Source organism: Betta splendens, chromosome 16, assembly GCF_900634795.4.
Source record: "Betta splendens chromosome 16, fBetSpl5.4, whole genome shotgun sequence".
Lineage (NCBI taxonomy): Eukaryota > Metazoa > Chordata > Actinopteri > Anabantiformes > Osphronemidae > Betta > Betta splendens.
The window spans coordinates 9,052,183-9,064,828 of record NC_040896.2 but is presented as its reverse complement, the minus strand read 5'-3'; the positions used below and the strand labels follow the sequence as shown (position 1 = coordinate 9,064,828).

The window sequence follows — 12,646 nt, the reverse complement described above, 5'->3', positions numbered from 1 at the left end:
GATGAAAAGTAGATGCAACAATAATTACCTTTGCCTTTTTATTTTCCAAACACAGCAGATCTAATAGTAAAAATGAAGGATCACAGTGCTTCACCTGAGAATATGAAAATTAAACTTTGTTCTACATCGTTCTTCTTTCAATTTCCGCCCCCATTGCGTTTGAGCTGCTGGTCAGAAGATCACAGTCGAGTAAATCACATCATTCCCATCTTCATTCTTTTCTAATCTTCCAGTGGCTGCAGCGCTTGTAGGATGAAGAACATCTGTTTGTTTGGTTTGGATTATTTTCGCATAAATTACCCCTGTCTTCAGATTTCACTTGATGTAGAGACAGAAACGCCCCCTTGTGGAATAACGTCTGCTCTGTAAAGCTGTCTATGACCTCCTGCCTGATTAAAGCATGACAAGAACTAGTTTACAAAGCAGCATCAGTAACATTTAGCATCAAAGCAGCATCAGTAACATTTAGCATTGCCTCAGTATCAGCGGAAGGTTTTTATTCTCACTGGGTTAAAAGTGAACTATTGCTGTGTAGGTGTAAGAACATTTAATTGTTTACTGTAACTGATACCAATCAGGAGCAGAGCACACGATAGTAAAAACCAAACAACTAATCTGATGATGGTTGTTATTGTCACTTGACCTGGAACAGACAAAAAAGATTTAGGTTGAATTTAAAAAGATTTATTCAATGAGAAAAAAAACTACTAAATGGATATATATTATTTGGAGCAAAATAAATACCTTTAAAATTAATTGTTTTTTATTTGACAGAACATTTAATGAAAGTGATAATGTTTATAAGTACAAACCTTGCTCCTCATAGCTGTTGTTATATAAACGTTGGCTTATGGAGGATAGAGAGTTGGAGCTGTTGCAGACCAAGATGGAACGATGCTTCATGTCCGACTGACATACAGTGATGATGCTCTTCAGGCCTGTATCACCATGAGCCTCTGTGCTTATTGTAAATGTGTCAGAGTGACTGAGACGTGTTCCATCCAGATACCAGTAAACCGTGGGGAGAGGGTTGCCCTCAGTCTCACAGGAGCAGGTGACCTCTGATGGAGTTGTGGTGCAAATAGATGAGTCCAGGATCTGTGGAGGAACTTTAGGTAAACGGAATTAATACTGTTTTATTATTAAAGTTAAATCAAGTTGAAAAATACAAACAGGGAGATACAGTCAGCGCTTTATCATCTCTTCCTCTAATAAACTTACATGAAACCACAGCTGTTAAAGCTGACACTGCTGACGCTGTGTCTCCATTTCCTTTGCTGTAGGCGGCCGTACAGGAGATTTCCTTTTTGTGATGCAGGCGTGAAATGGTGACGTTCAGTACAGACGTCTTGACCTGAGTTTTGTCCTCCAGCTCCTTCATTGTCTCCTGACTGTCCCCGAGGCCAGAGGTCCACGTTATATGTGGAGGTAGAGACAGACAGGGAGCTGGAGCCGAGCAGCTCAGAGTCACTGAGGCTCCTGCTCTCACCTCCAGTGTAGATGGACTGAGAGTCGGACGTGGAGGATCAGCTGGTGGGACGCATTACAACTGCTCACTAAGCAGCAATAAACTGGTCCAGTCAATGCAGAATCATATTCAATAAATGATTAAAGTGTCAACAAACAGACACCAAAACTTACCTTTGGCTACAATAGTCACAGTTTCTCTAGTAAATAACTTTGATGCTGACCCGATCCTCAACCCTAACCCTAACTCTGAATACACAGCCACAATACAGTCCAGTCTAAACACATATGTTGCGTCATCAGATGTTGTCTTATTCAAGGTTGTGGTGCAGTCTTTGTTAGTCAGGTTTCCTAAGAGTTTTCCTTCCACTGGAGTACCTACGCCACAAGTAGCTTTTTTTTTTATAACAGACCATTCTGCCGTACATGTGTGATCTATTTCTTCATCATATTTCTCTTCTATGTCAAAGGAGCACGGAACGGTCACACAAGATCCGTTTAGAACTTCAATCGTCTGCGGCAGAATGACCTTAAACTCTCTACACAAAGAACCTGAAACACAAACACAATCAAAATACAAATGTTGATTCATGTTCAGTAACAAGGAAATATCTGAAACTTTAGATGAACATTTTAATTTGTATTTCAGTGCATCAGAACATGTGTGTAGTTCACCTGTGTTTGGTGTCGCATGTATTACACATACTGTGAGTGCGGGTTAACAGTGTTTCTTTAGTCAATGAGTGAATTAAAGGAGCATTTCAACTAACCTGGCAGGAGACAGACAGCGAAAAGGAGGATCAGAGCTGCAGCCATCTCACTTTAAGACGAGCAGAAACAATTACATGGAACGTTTCACACATTCACTGTAACATGTTTGTAATTCAGCTCATTAAGGTCCACATGATACTAAATAGTTCCTACAGTATTACAGTAATTACTGTTTACATTCTAACAGGTTGATGCTGTGAAATATGATGTGACTTACGTTGCTGTCGGTCTTTAAGCAGAGAACAGACGTACAGTAAAGAGAGCTCCCAAATAAAACCAACGTTAAAAATGAAGAAGTAACCAACAAACAAATGGGAGTGACAGCTCATGTTTTATTATTCAAGACTAAAAATGACTTCACCACTGCTCTGTTTGTAAAAGTCAGCCCGCCTTCCTCCACATAACCTCGTCAGCTAAAGCCTTCAGTTGAGTTTATTATGTTTAATTATCTTCCCAGATATTTGTCTCCCTTCACCTCCACCATCTCAGTCATTACAGACAGAGGAGTGACAGTTATAGTAGATATTTTAACCAGAACCAAGTCTTTGTGGCTCATTGATCAATGTTGTGCTACAGACTGTGATGCCCCCCAGCATCCATGGAGCTGCTCAACCCCTTTTGGTACTCATTTGTTTCTTCTCTGTATCATAATAAGTCAAAACCATGACAAATTTAAAGCAGTGTGGAAATTATATATAAAACAATTTTCACAACAATGTAAAGTCATTTATTTTTATAAAGTGATGTATTTAAAATTCAGTCTTTAAAGTGGTATGTTTCAGCTTATTCATGTAAAACAGAAACACATTCAACTAGTACTGAAGGTTATGGCAAAAATATAGATAAATATACAGTGTTAAGATTGTTTAGACAGATACGTTACTTTAAGAGTGTAACTGTGATAACACCATCAGAACATAGACAAATGAAATAAAAGAGGAAGTGAGGGTTAAAATAAATTGTGGCACAAATGTGGTAGATGATTCTTTGGAGTTTTATCAAAATGTATTAGGAACAAATATAAAAATATTAGTATGTTTAAAATATTTAAAGAGCCGTTTCTTTCCATAAAGAAAAAACTTGCACAAGACACACAGTGGTGCAGCAGCTACTGTAACACTGGGCCGTCGCTTCACAACCAGATGATCTAGAATTCACACACTGTTGCTCTCTGCTTTTTTTCACAGTCCAAAGACCTGATGACTCTAATGTTGACTGTTAATTAGATGTCTGTGTGTCAGATGCAGATCAGACCAGATGTCTTTTTTTTATATCAAATTGCAGTGCGTTAGAACAGAACATTTAATGAAGCGATAACGTTTATAAGTACAAACCTTGCTCCTTATAGCTGTTGTTATATAAACGTTGGCTTATGGAGGATAGAGAGTTGGAGCTGTTGCAGACCAAGATGGAACGATGCTTCATGTCCGACTGACATACAGTGATGATGCTCTTCAGGCCTGTATCACCATGAGCCTCTGTGCTTATTGTAAATGTGTCAGAGTGACTGAGACGTGTTCCATCCAGATACCAGTAAACCGTGGGGAGAGGGTTGCCCTCAGTCTCACAGGAGCAGGTGACCTCTGATGGAGTTGTGGTGCAAATAGATGAGTCCAGGATCTGTGGAGGAACTTTAGGTAAACGGAATTAATACTGTTTTTATTATTAAAGTTAAATCAAGTTGAAAAATACAAACAGGGAGATACAGTCAGCGCTTTATCATCTCTTCCTCTAATAAACTTACATGAAACCACAGCTGTTAAAGCTGACACTGCTGACGCTGTGTCTCCATTTCCTTTGCTGTAGGCGGCCGTACAGGAGATTTCCTTTTTGTGATGCAGGCGTGAAATGGTGACGTTCAGTACAGACGTCTTGACCTGAGTTTTGTCCTCCAGCTCCTTCATTGTCTCCTGACTGTCCCCGAGGCCAGAGGTCCACGTTATATGTGGAGGTAGAGACAGACAGGGAGCTGGAGCCGAGCAGCTCAGAGTCACTGAGGCTCCTGCTCTCACCTCCAGTGTAGATGGACTGAGAGTCGGACGTGGAGGATCAGCTGGTGGGACGCATTACAACTGCTCACTAAGCAGCAATAAACTGGTCCAGTCAATGCAGAATCATATTCAATAAATGATTAAAGTGTCAACAAACAGACACCAAAACTTACCTTTGGCTACAATAGTCACAGTTGGTTCAGTAAATGAATAAATGAGAATCTGACATTTCAGTCTAAACTCATATGTTGCGTCATCAGATGGTGTCTTATTAAAGGTTGTGGTGCAGTCTTTGTTAGTCAAGTTTCCTAAGAGTTTTCCTTCCTCTGGACTTGCAGTTTTACGATTAAACACAGTTTCTTTATTAATTAACCATTTTGCCGTACATGTGTGATCTAATTTTTCATCATATGTCTCTTCTATGTCAAAGGAGCACGGAACGGTCACACAAGATCCGTTCAAAACTTCAATCGTCTGCGGCAGAATGACCTTAAACTCTCTACACAGAGAACCTGAAACACAAACACAAATGGTGAATTCATGTCTAGTAACAAGGAAATTTCTGAAACTTTAGATGAACATTTTAATTTGTATTTCAGTGCAAAAAAGCAGAAATATTGCTATTAAAGCTAATTATTTGGCTTGGTGCTTTTATGTTAAAAGGATTTAAAGTAAGTGTGTGCTTAATTACTACACAGTCTAATAGTGTAGTTGACTAATCAGTAATAAGCATGGAACTGCTGTGCATACTGAGCATCAGGAGTTTGACCTGTCAGTCAAATCTGCAGCTGCGCCGTTGCCATGGAGACGAAAGGCGGGAAGATCAGGCTCACTCTGCTATGTGAAGCAAACTTTCACGCTTGATAAATAGGCTTATTCCAGCAAAACCATAATAGTTGTTACAAAAATATTTTCATTTTATGAATTCCAAGGCTTCTCTGAACACGTGGAGTTAATTTTATGTTTGAGGAGAAAAGCCACAGTCGCAATTTCAAAATATGTCTCCCCAGACGTCTGCCGAAAATTATCATTAGAGTCTAAGGGAGAATTTCAGGATGTCTCTGAGCTTTGAGGTCAATAGCAGAACATGTGTGTAGTTCACCTGTGTTTGGTGTCGCATGTATTACAGATACTGTGAGTGCTGGTTAACAGTGTTTCTTTAGTCAATGAGTGAATTAAAGGAGCATTGCAACTAACCTGGCAGGAGACAGACAGCGAAAAGGAGGATCAGAGCTGCAGCCATCTCACTTTAAGACGAGCAGAAACAATTACATGGAACGTTTCACACATTCACTGTAACAGGTTTGTAATTCAGCTCATTAAGGTCGACATGATACTAAATAGTCCCTACAGTATTACAGTAATTACTGTTTACATTCTAACAGTTGTGTTTACAAGTTAATGCTGTGAAATATGATGTGACTTATGTTGCTGTCGTTCTTTAAGCAGAGAACAGCAAAAAAGAAGAGAGCTCTCAAAAAGAACCAACATTAAAAATGAAGAATTAACCAACAAACAAATAGGAGCGACAGCTCATGTTTTATTATTCAAAACTAAAAATGACTTCACCACTGCTCTGTTTCTAAAAGTCATCCCGCCTTCCTCCACATAACCTCGTCATCTAAAGCCTTCAGTTGAAGGAAAAAGGAAAGCAATCAACTTGTACTAATGGTTATGGCAAATGTGAAGAAACATACAGTGTTAAAATTGTTTAGACAGATACGTTATTTTAAGAGCGTAACTGTGATGACACCATCTAAACATAGACGACATATATAAAAAAATAAAAGAGGAAGTGAGGGTTAAAAAAAATTGTGGCACAAATGTGGTAGATGGTTCTTTGGAGTTTTATCAAAATGTATTAGAAACAAATATAAAAATATTAGTATGTTTAAAATATTTAAAGAGCTGTTTCTCTCCTTAACCTTCTCTTTTCTCACTCTGTGTTTACAGTGTTTATATACTGTAATTTCAATGTGAAGTTCTTGTTCACATTATATAAAAGAGGAACTTGCACAAGACACACAGTGATGCAGCAGCTACTGTAACACTGGGCCGTCGCTTCACAACCAGATGATCTAGAATTCACACATTGTTGCTCTCTGCTTTTTTTTCACAGTCCAAAGACCTGATGACTCTAATGTTGACTGTTATTTAGATGCCTGTGTGTCAGATGCAGATCAGACCAGATGTCTTTTTTTATATCAAATTGCAGTGTGTTACTTTTAGGAAAGACCTACTTGCAAACAATGGATTATTGTCACATAACACAAAGTCTTCATTGGATTTATCTGCAATACAAGTGTAGCTCAACAAAAAAAATAATATTATAATGATACTAAAAACACCAGAATGTCTTATTGCCAGAAGTGCCTTAAAATACATTTACACACATTCCAAGCCTGTTCAATGTCCGTAGTTAATGATGATATAAAAATGAAACTGTCACAACACAACCATCATTTTAAAAGCAACGTCTACGCACCTGTTTTCTGTAAATGAACACTGCACACACAGTGATCCATAAAGCAGCGTAAGGAGGCTGTGAAGTAACACTAGGTGTAAGGTAAAAATACAACTCGCCCCCTGCACACAGTCACAGAGGGCTGTCTACACACGACACTTGTATTTGTGGTGGAAGCGTCACAGCCACAAAGCTTCTGTTGATTGGTGCAAGTAGTAAGCTTAAAATAGATCAAGCGACTTCACAGAAAGATGTGCCTTCCTGTTTGTCAGGGCGGCAGATGAAAGGACCCACATGCACAGCACGGAGACCACAGGCAGAACGTAGGGTTAAACGGTTTATTGCAGAATCACAGGCGGTCCGGATCATACACAGTCAATCACGGGGCTACGGTACCGGTGGAGCAGGCTGGTTCAGATTCGGGGACAGGCAGAGATTCGGTAACGGAAGATCACAGTTTACAGTACCGTAAGGGAGTAGGCTGTCTCGTAGTCGAGCGGTCAGGTTCGTTAATCCAGAGTTATCCAAGCGACAGTACAGATCAAAGAGCAGGCGAGAATCAGAAGTCAAAAACAGAGCAGGATCAAAACACGCGAACAGGATAACTAAGTGCTGGGAATGGATGTCTGGCATACGTGCGACGATCTGGCGGGGAACTGAGGAAACAGGTGGTGGTTAAATACAAGAAGTGATTACTTGATACGGAGCAGGTGTGACTAATGGGGACCGGAAGTAAAGCTGGAACCGAAAACAGAAAGCGGGAGACTACCAAAATAAAGACAGGAAGTGGAAACTGGAACCCAAAACATGATGATATGACAGAAAAACAAGGTGCCTTCAAAATAAACCTGATAACAGAGCCAGAACCTGACACTGTTTGAGTCCACAGATAAAAATGAGCAGCATTTTCCTAATATTTGGCGGCTTAATATGGCGGACCCACATGCACGGCCCTGACAGTGACAGGTCGGTACGATTTCAGGCTTCAATCACAGGTCCAGAGATACAGGTACGGTAGTCAGATAAACAGGTGGTCAGATCAGGCGACGGTACAGACAGGGTTCAGGTGAATCAGAGCTCAGGCAAGGTTCGGTTTGAGGTTCGGTAACAGGTTTGATCTAATGCTGGAAAGTGGTGATAACACGCGACAATCTGGCAGAGGAATGAGGTGAGTGCTGGAGACTAAATACAACATAGATTGTCAATTGATTGCAGCTGCGTGAGTCATGTGACCGTATGTGAAGCTCAGGTTAGACCTGGAGCGACAGTAAGAAGAGCACAAAAATAAAACAGGTAAAAGAACCAGAAAAATCAACACAAGTCCAGAGTGTGACACCTAAGATGATTAGAGAAGACAAATGTTTATATTGTTTCTTTTTTACATTTTTTTTGTCCAGAGATTTGACAAGAAAACAATTAGAAGTTGTACTTTCAGCAAGGAAAGTCTACCTCACCTTAAAGTAATTAAAGATGAAGGATCACAGTACTCATGGCTTTAAATTGAGAATATTCACATTCTACTTTGTTTTCCACCGCTCATGGTTCAGTGTCTGCATCCGTTCCCAGTGCGTATGAGCTGCTGGTCAGACGCAGGTCTGTAGAGTCGCCTCACTGCTGCTGCTGCTGCTGCTGCTTTTTGCGTTTGCTCTTCACCATCACAGTGGAGTAAATCACAGCCCCGTCTCCACCACTTGTAGGAAGGAGAACGTCTGCTTGTCTGATCTGGATGATGTTCGTATGAACTGCCTCCTCTTCTGTGTTGTTTAGCTAGAATTAAAGAGGAAACATCACTAAAATCACACTCTGATATTCATATTTATTACATTATATTGTAAAAAGCTGCTCTGGCTACGAGTCAGAACACCTCATTTGCTTCTGTGCTTGACTCAAAGTGGCTGAGAGCAGCTGAGCTGGTGCCTCCGGTGCTCTGCCTCTTAGGTGAGGAGCAGTGAGCAGCCTTCGTCCTGGGAAATGAACAAGAGCATTCAGCATTAATGTGTCAGATTTACTTCATCTGTATTTTTTCACACAATGCAACCACATAGAAGGTCAGTGTAACACAGCGTGTGACGAGTGCTGCAGGTTTAGGCTGATGTATAGACAGAAACGCCCCCTTGTGGAATAACGTCTGCTCTGTAAAGCTGTCTATGACCTCCTGCCTGATTAAAGCATGACAAGAACTAGTTTACAAAGCAGCATCAGTAACATTTAGCATCAAAGCAGTATCAGTGAACTATTACTGTCTATGTGTAGGTGTAGTAAGAACATTTAGATGTCTGTGTTGTTTACTGTACCTGATGCCAATGATCACAAGCAAAGCACATATTACTAATAATAAACCAACTAATACGGTGATGACTGTCAATGTCGTTTGAACGTGACCTGGAACAGACAAAAGGAGATTAGAATTAAGTTTAATTTATTTAATTAAAGAACCAAAAAAAAAATAATGCTTGAACCACTGAAATAAAATAAATAGGGATAAAATGTAATGAAGAGATAATGTTTATAAGTACAAACCTTGCTGCTCATGGCTGTTATATAAACGTCGGCTTATGGAGGCCAGAGAGTTGGAGCTGTTGCAGACCAAGATGGAACGATGCTTCATGTCCGACTGACATACAGTGATGATGCTCTTCAGGCCTGTATCACCATGAGCCTCTGTGCTTATTGTAAATGTGTCAGAGTGACTGAGATGTGTTCCATCCAGATACCAGTAAACCGTGGGGAGAGGGTTGCCCTCAGTCTCACAGGAGCAGGTGACCTCTGATGGAGTTGTGGTGCAAATAGATGAGTGCAGGATCTGTGGAGGAACTTTAAGTAAACGGAATTACTACTGTTATTATTAAGTTAAATCAAGTTGACAAATACAAACAAACAGGGAAATACAGTGAAAGCGTTATCAACTCTTCCTCTGATAAACTTACATGAAACCACGGCTGTTAAAGTTGACACTGCTGACGCTGTGTCTCCATTTCCTTTGCTGTAGGCGGCCGTACAGGAGATTTCCTTTTTGTGATGCAGGCGTGAAATGGTGACGTTCAGTACAGACGTCTTGACCTGAGTTTTGTCCTCCAGCTCCTTCATTGTCTCCTGACTGTCCCCGAGGCCAGAGGTCCACGTTATATGTGGAGGTAGAGACAGACAGGGAGCTGGAGCCGAGCAGCTCAGAGTCACTGAGGCTCCTGCTCTCACCTCCAGTGTAGATGGACTGAGAGTCGGACGTGGAGGATCAGCTGGTGGGACGCATTACAACTGCTCACTAAGCAGCAATAAACTGGTCCAGTCAATGCAGAATCATATTCAATAAATGATTTAAGTGTCAACAAACAGACACCAAAACTTACCTTTGGCTACAATAGTCAGATTTTGTTTAGTAAATGAATACTTGAGACTGTGACATTCCAGTCTAAACTCATATGTTGCGTCATCAGATGGTGTCTTATTCAAGGTTGTGGTGCAGTCTTTGTTAGTCAAGTTTCCTAAGAGTTTTCTCTCCATTTGAGTACTTTGGCGACCAAACACAGTTTCTTTAATAATAAACCATTGTGCCGTACATGTGTGATCTAATTCTTCATCATGTTTCTCTTCTATGTCAAAGGAGCACGGAACGGTCACACAAGATCCGTTCAAAACTTCAATCGGTGGCGGCAGAATGACCTTAAACTCTCTACACAAAGAACCTGAAACACAAACACAATCATAATCCAAATGTTGATTCATGTTCAGTAACAATAAAATGTCTGAAACTTTAGATGAACATTTTATTTGTATTTCAGTGCATCAGAACATGTGTGTAGTTCACCTGTGTTTGATGTCGCATGTATTACAGATACTGTAAGTGCTGGTTAACAGTGTTTCTTTAGTCAATGAGCCAATTAAAGGAGCATTTCAACTAACCTGGCAGGAGACAGACAGCGAAAAGGAGGATCAGAGCTGCAGCCATCTCACTTTAAGACGAGCAGAAACAATTACATGGAACGTTTCACACATTCACTGTAACAGGTTTGTAATTCAGCTCATTAAGGTCGACGTGATACTAAATAGTCCCTACAGTATTACAGTAATTACTGTTTACATTTTAACAGTTGTGTTTACAAGTTAATGCTGTGAAATATGATGTGACTTATGTTGCTGTCGTTCTTTAAGCAGAGAACAGAAAAAAAGAAGAGAGCTCTTAAATAGAACCGACGTTAAAAATGAAGAATTAACCAACAAACAAATAGGAGCGACAGCTCATGTTTTATTATTCAAGACTAAAAATGACTTCACCACTGCTGTGTTTCTAAAAGTCATCCCGCCTTCCTCCACATAACCTCGTCATCTAAAGCCTTCAGTTGAAGGAAAAAGGAAAGCAATCAACTTGTACTAATGGTTATGGCAAATGTGAAGAAACATACAGTGTTAAAATTGTTTAGACAGATACGTTATTTTAAGAGCGTAACTGTGATGACACCATCTAAACGTAGACGACTGAAATAAAAGAGGAAGTGAGGGTTAAAAAAAGTGGCACAAATGTGGTAGATGATTCTTTGGAGTTTTATCCAAATGTATGAGGAACAAATACAAAAATATTACTATGTTTAAAATATTTAAAGAGCTGTTTCTTTCCTTTTCCTTCTCTTTTCTCACTCTGTGTTTACAGTGTTTATACACTGTAATTTCAGTGTGAAGTTCTTTCACATTATATAAAGAAGGAACTTGCACAAGACACACAGTGGTGCAGCAGCTACTGTAACACTGGGCCGTCGCTTCACAACCAGATGATCTAGAATTCACACACTGTTGCTCTCTGCTTTTTTACACAGTCCAAAGACCTGATGACTCTAATGTTGACTGTTATTTAGATGCCTGTGTGTCAGATGCAGATCAGACCAGATGTCTTTTTTTATATCAAATTGCAGTGTGTTACTTTTAGGAAAGACCTACTTGCAAACAATGGATTATTGTCACATAACACAAAGTCTTCATTGGATTTATCTGCAATACAAGTGTAGCTCAACAAAAAAAATAATATTATAATGATACTAAAAACACCAGAATGTCTTATTGCCAGAAGTGCCTTAAAATACATTTACACACATTCCAAGCCTGTTCAATGTCTGTAGTTAATGATGATATAAAAATGAAACCGTCACAACACAACCATCATTTTAAAAGCAACGTCTACGCACCTGTTTTCTGTAAATGAACACTGGACACACAGTGATCCATAAAGCAGCGTAAGGAGGCTGTGAAGTAACACTAGGTGTAAGGTAAAAATACAACTCGCCCCCTGCACACAGTCACAGAGGGCTGTCTACACACGACACTTGTATTTGTGGTGGAAGCGTCACAGCCACAAAGCTTCTGTTGATTGGTGCAATTATTAAACTTAAAAAAGAAGAAGCGACTTCACAGAAAGATGTGCCTTCCTGTTTGAGTCCACATAAGCAGCATTTTCCTAATATCAGGCGGCTTAATATGGCGGACCCACATGCACGGCCCTGACAGTGACAGGTCGGTACGATTTCAGGCTTCAATCACAGGTCCAGAGATACAGGTACGGTAGTCAGATAAACAGGTGGTCAGATCAGGCGACGGTACAGACAGGGTTCAGGTGAATCAGAGCTCAGGCAAGGTTCGGTTTGAGGTTCGGTAACAGGTTTGATCTAATGCTGGAAAGTGGTGATAACACGCGACAATCTGGCAGAGGAATGAGGTGACTGCTGGAGACTAAATACAACATAGATTGTCAATTGATTGCAGCTGCGTGAGTCATGTGACCATATGTGAAGCTCAGGTTAGACCTGGAGCGACAGTAATTGGAAGAGCACAAAAATAAAACAGGTAAAAGAACCAGGAAAATCAACACAAGTCCAGAGTGTGACACCTAAGATGATTAGAGAAGACAAATGTTTATATTGTTTCTTTTTTACATTTTTTTTGTCCAGAGATTTGACAAGAAAACAAT

The 12,646-nt window shown here is 40.1% G+C and overlaps 2 protein-coding genes across 5 annotated transcripts; both read right to left on the bottom strand.

Moving 5' to 3' along the window:
- Positions 1 to 24: 24 nt before the first annotated feature.
- LOC114843069 (peroxidasin-like) lies at positions 25 to 6,696 on the bottom strand. Its single transcript, XM_055503221.1, has 8 exons — positions 5,427 to 6,696; positions 4,403 to 4,741; positions 3,983 to 4,291; positions 3,567 to 3,869; positions 1,894 to 2,019; positions 1,222 to 1,542; positions 813 to 1,109; positions 25 to 643 (listed from the first exon to the last, which is right to left on the bottom strand). The coding sequence occupies exons 1-8, from the start codon at positions 5,470 to 5,472 to the stop codon at positions 522 to 524; spliced, it is 1,863 nt and encodes a 620-aa protein (XP_055359196.1). The 5' UTR covers positions 5,473 to 6,696; the 3' UTR covers positions 25 to 521.
- Positions 4,748 to 12,362, bottom strand: LOC121201706 (myelin-associated glycoprotein-like). Of its 4 annotated transcripts, none has more exons than XM_055503138.1 (9): positions 11,868 to 12,362; positions 10,594 to 10,643; positions 10,041 to 10,376; positions 9,621 to 9,929; positions 9,214 to 9,507; positions 8,988 to 9,075; positions 8,558 to 8,657; positions 6,715 to 8,460; positions 4,748 to 5,476 (listed from the first exon to the last, which is right to left on the bottom strand). In XM_055503138.1, exons 2-8 carry the CDS (start codon positions 10,637 to 10,639, stop codon positions 8,302 to 8,304), a joined length of 1,332 nt encoding a protein of 443 aa, XP_055359113.1. In that variant the 5' UTR covers positions 10,640 to 10,643; positions 11,868 to 12,362; the 3' UTR covers positions 4,748 to 5,476; positions 6,715 to 8,301. The 4 variants fall into 4 exon arrangements, with proteins under 4 accessions (XP_055359113.1, XP_055359114.1, XP_040923694.1 ...); XM_055503139.1 differs by lacking the exon at positions 11,868 to 12,362 and having other exon boundaries at positions 6,715 to 8,307; positions 8,347 to 8,460; positions 10,594 to 11,844; XM_041067760.2 differs by lacking the exon at positions 11,868 to 12,362 and having other exon boundaries at positions 10,594 to 11,844.
- Positions 12,363 to 12,646: the final 284 nt, after the last annotated feature.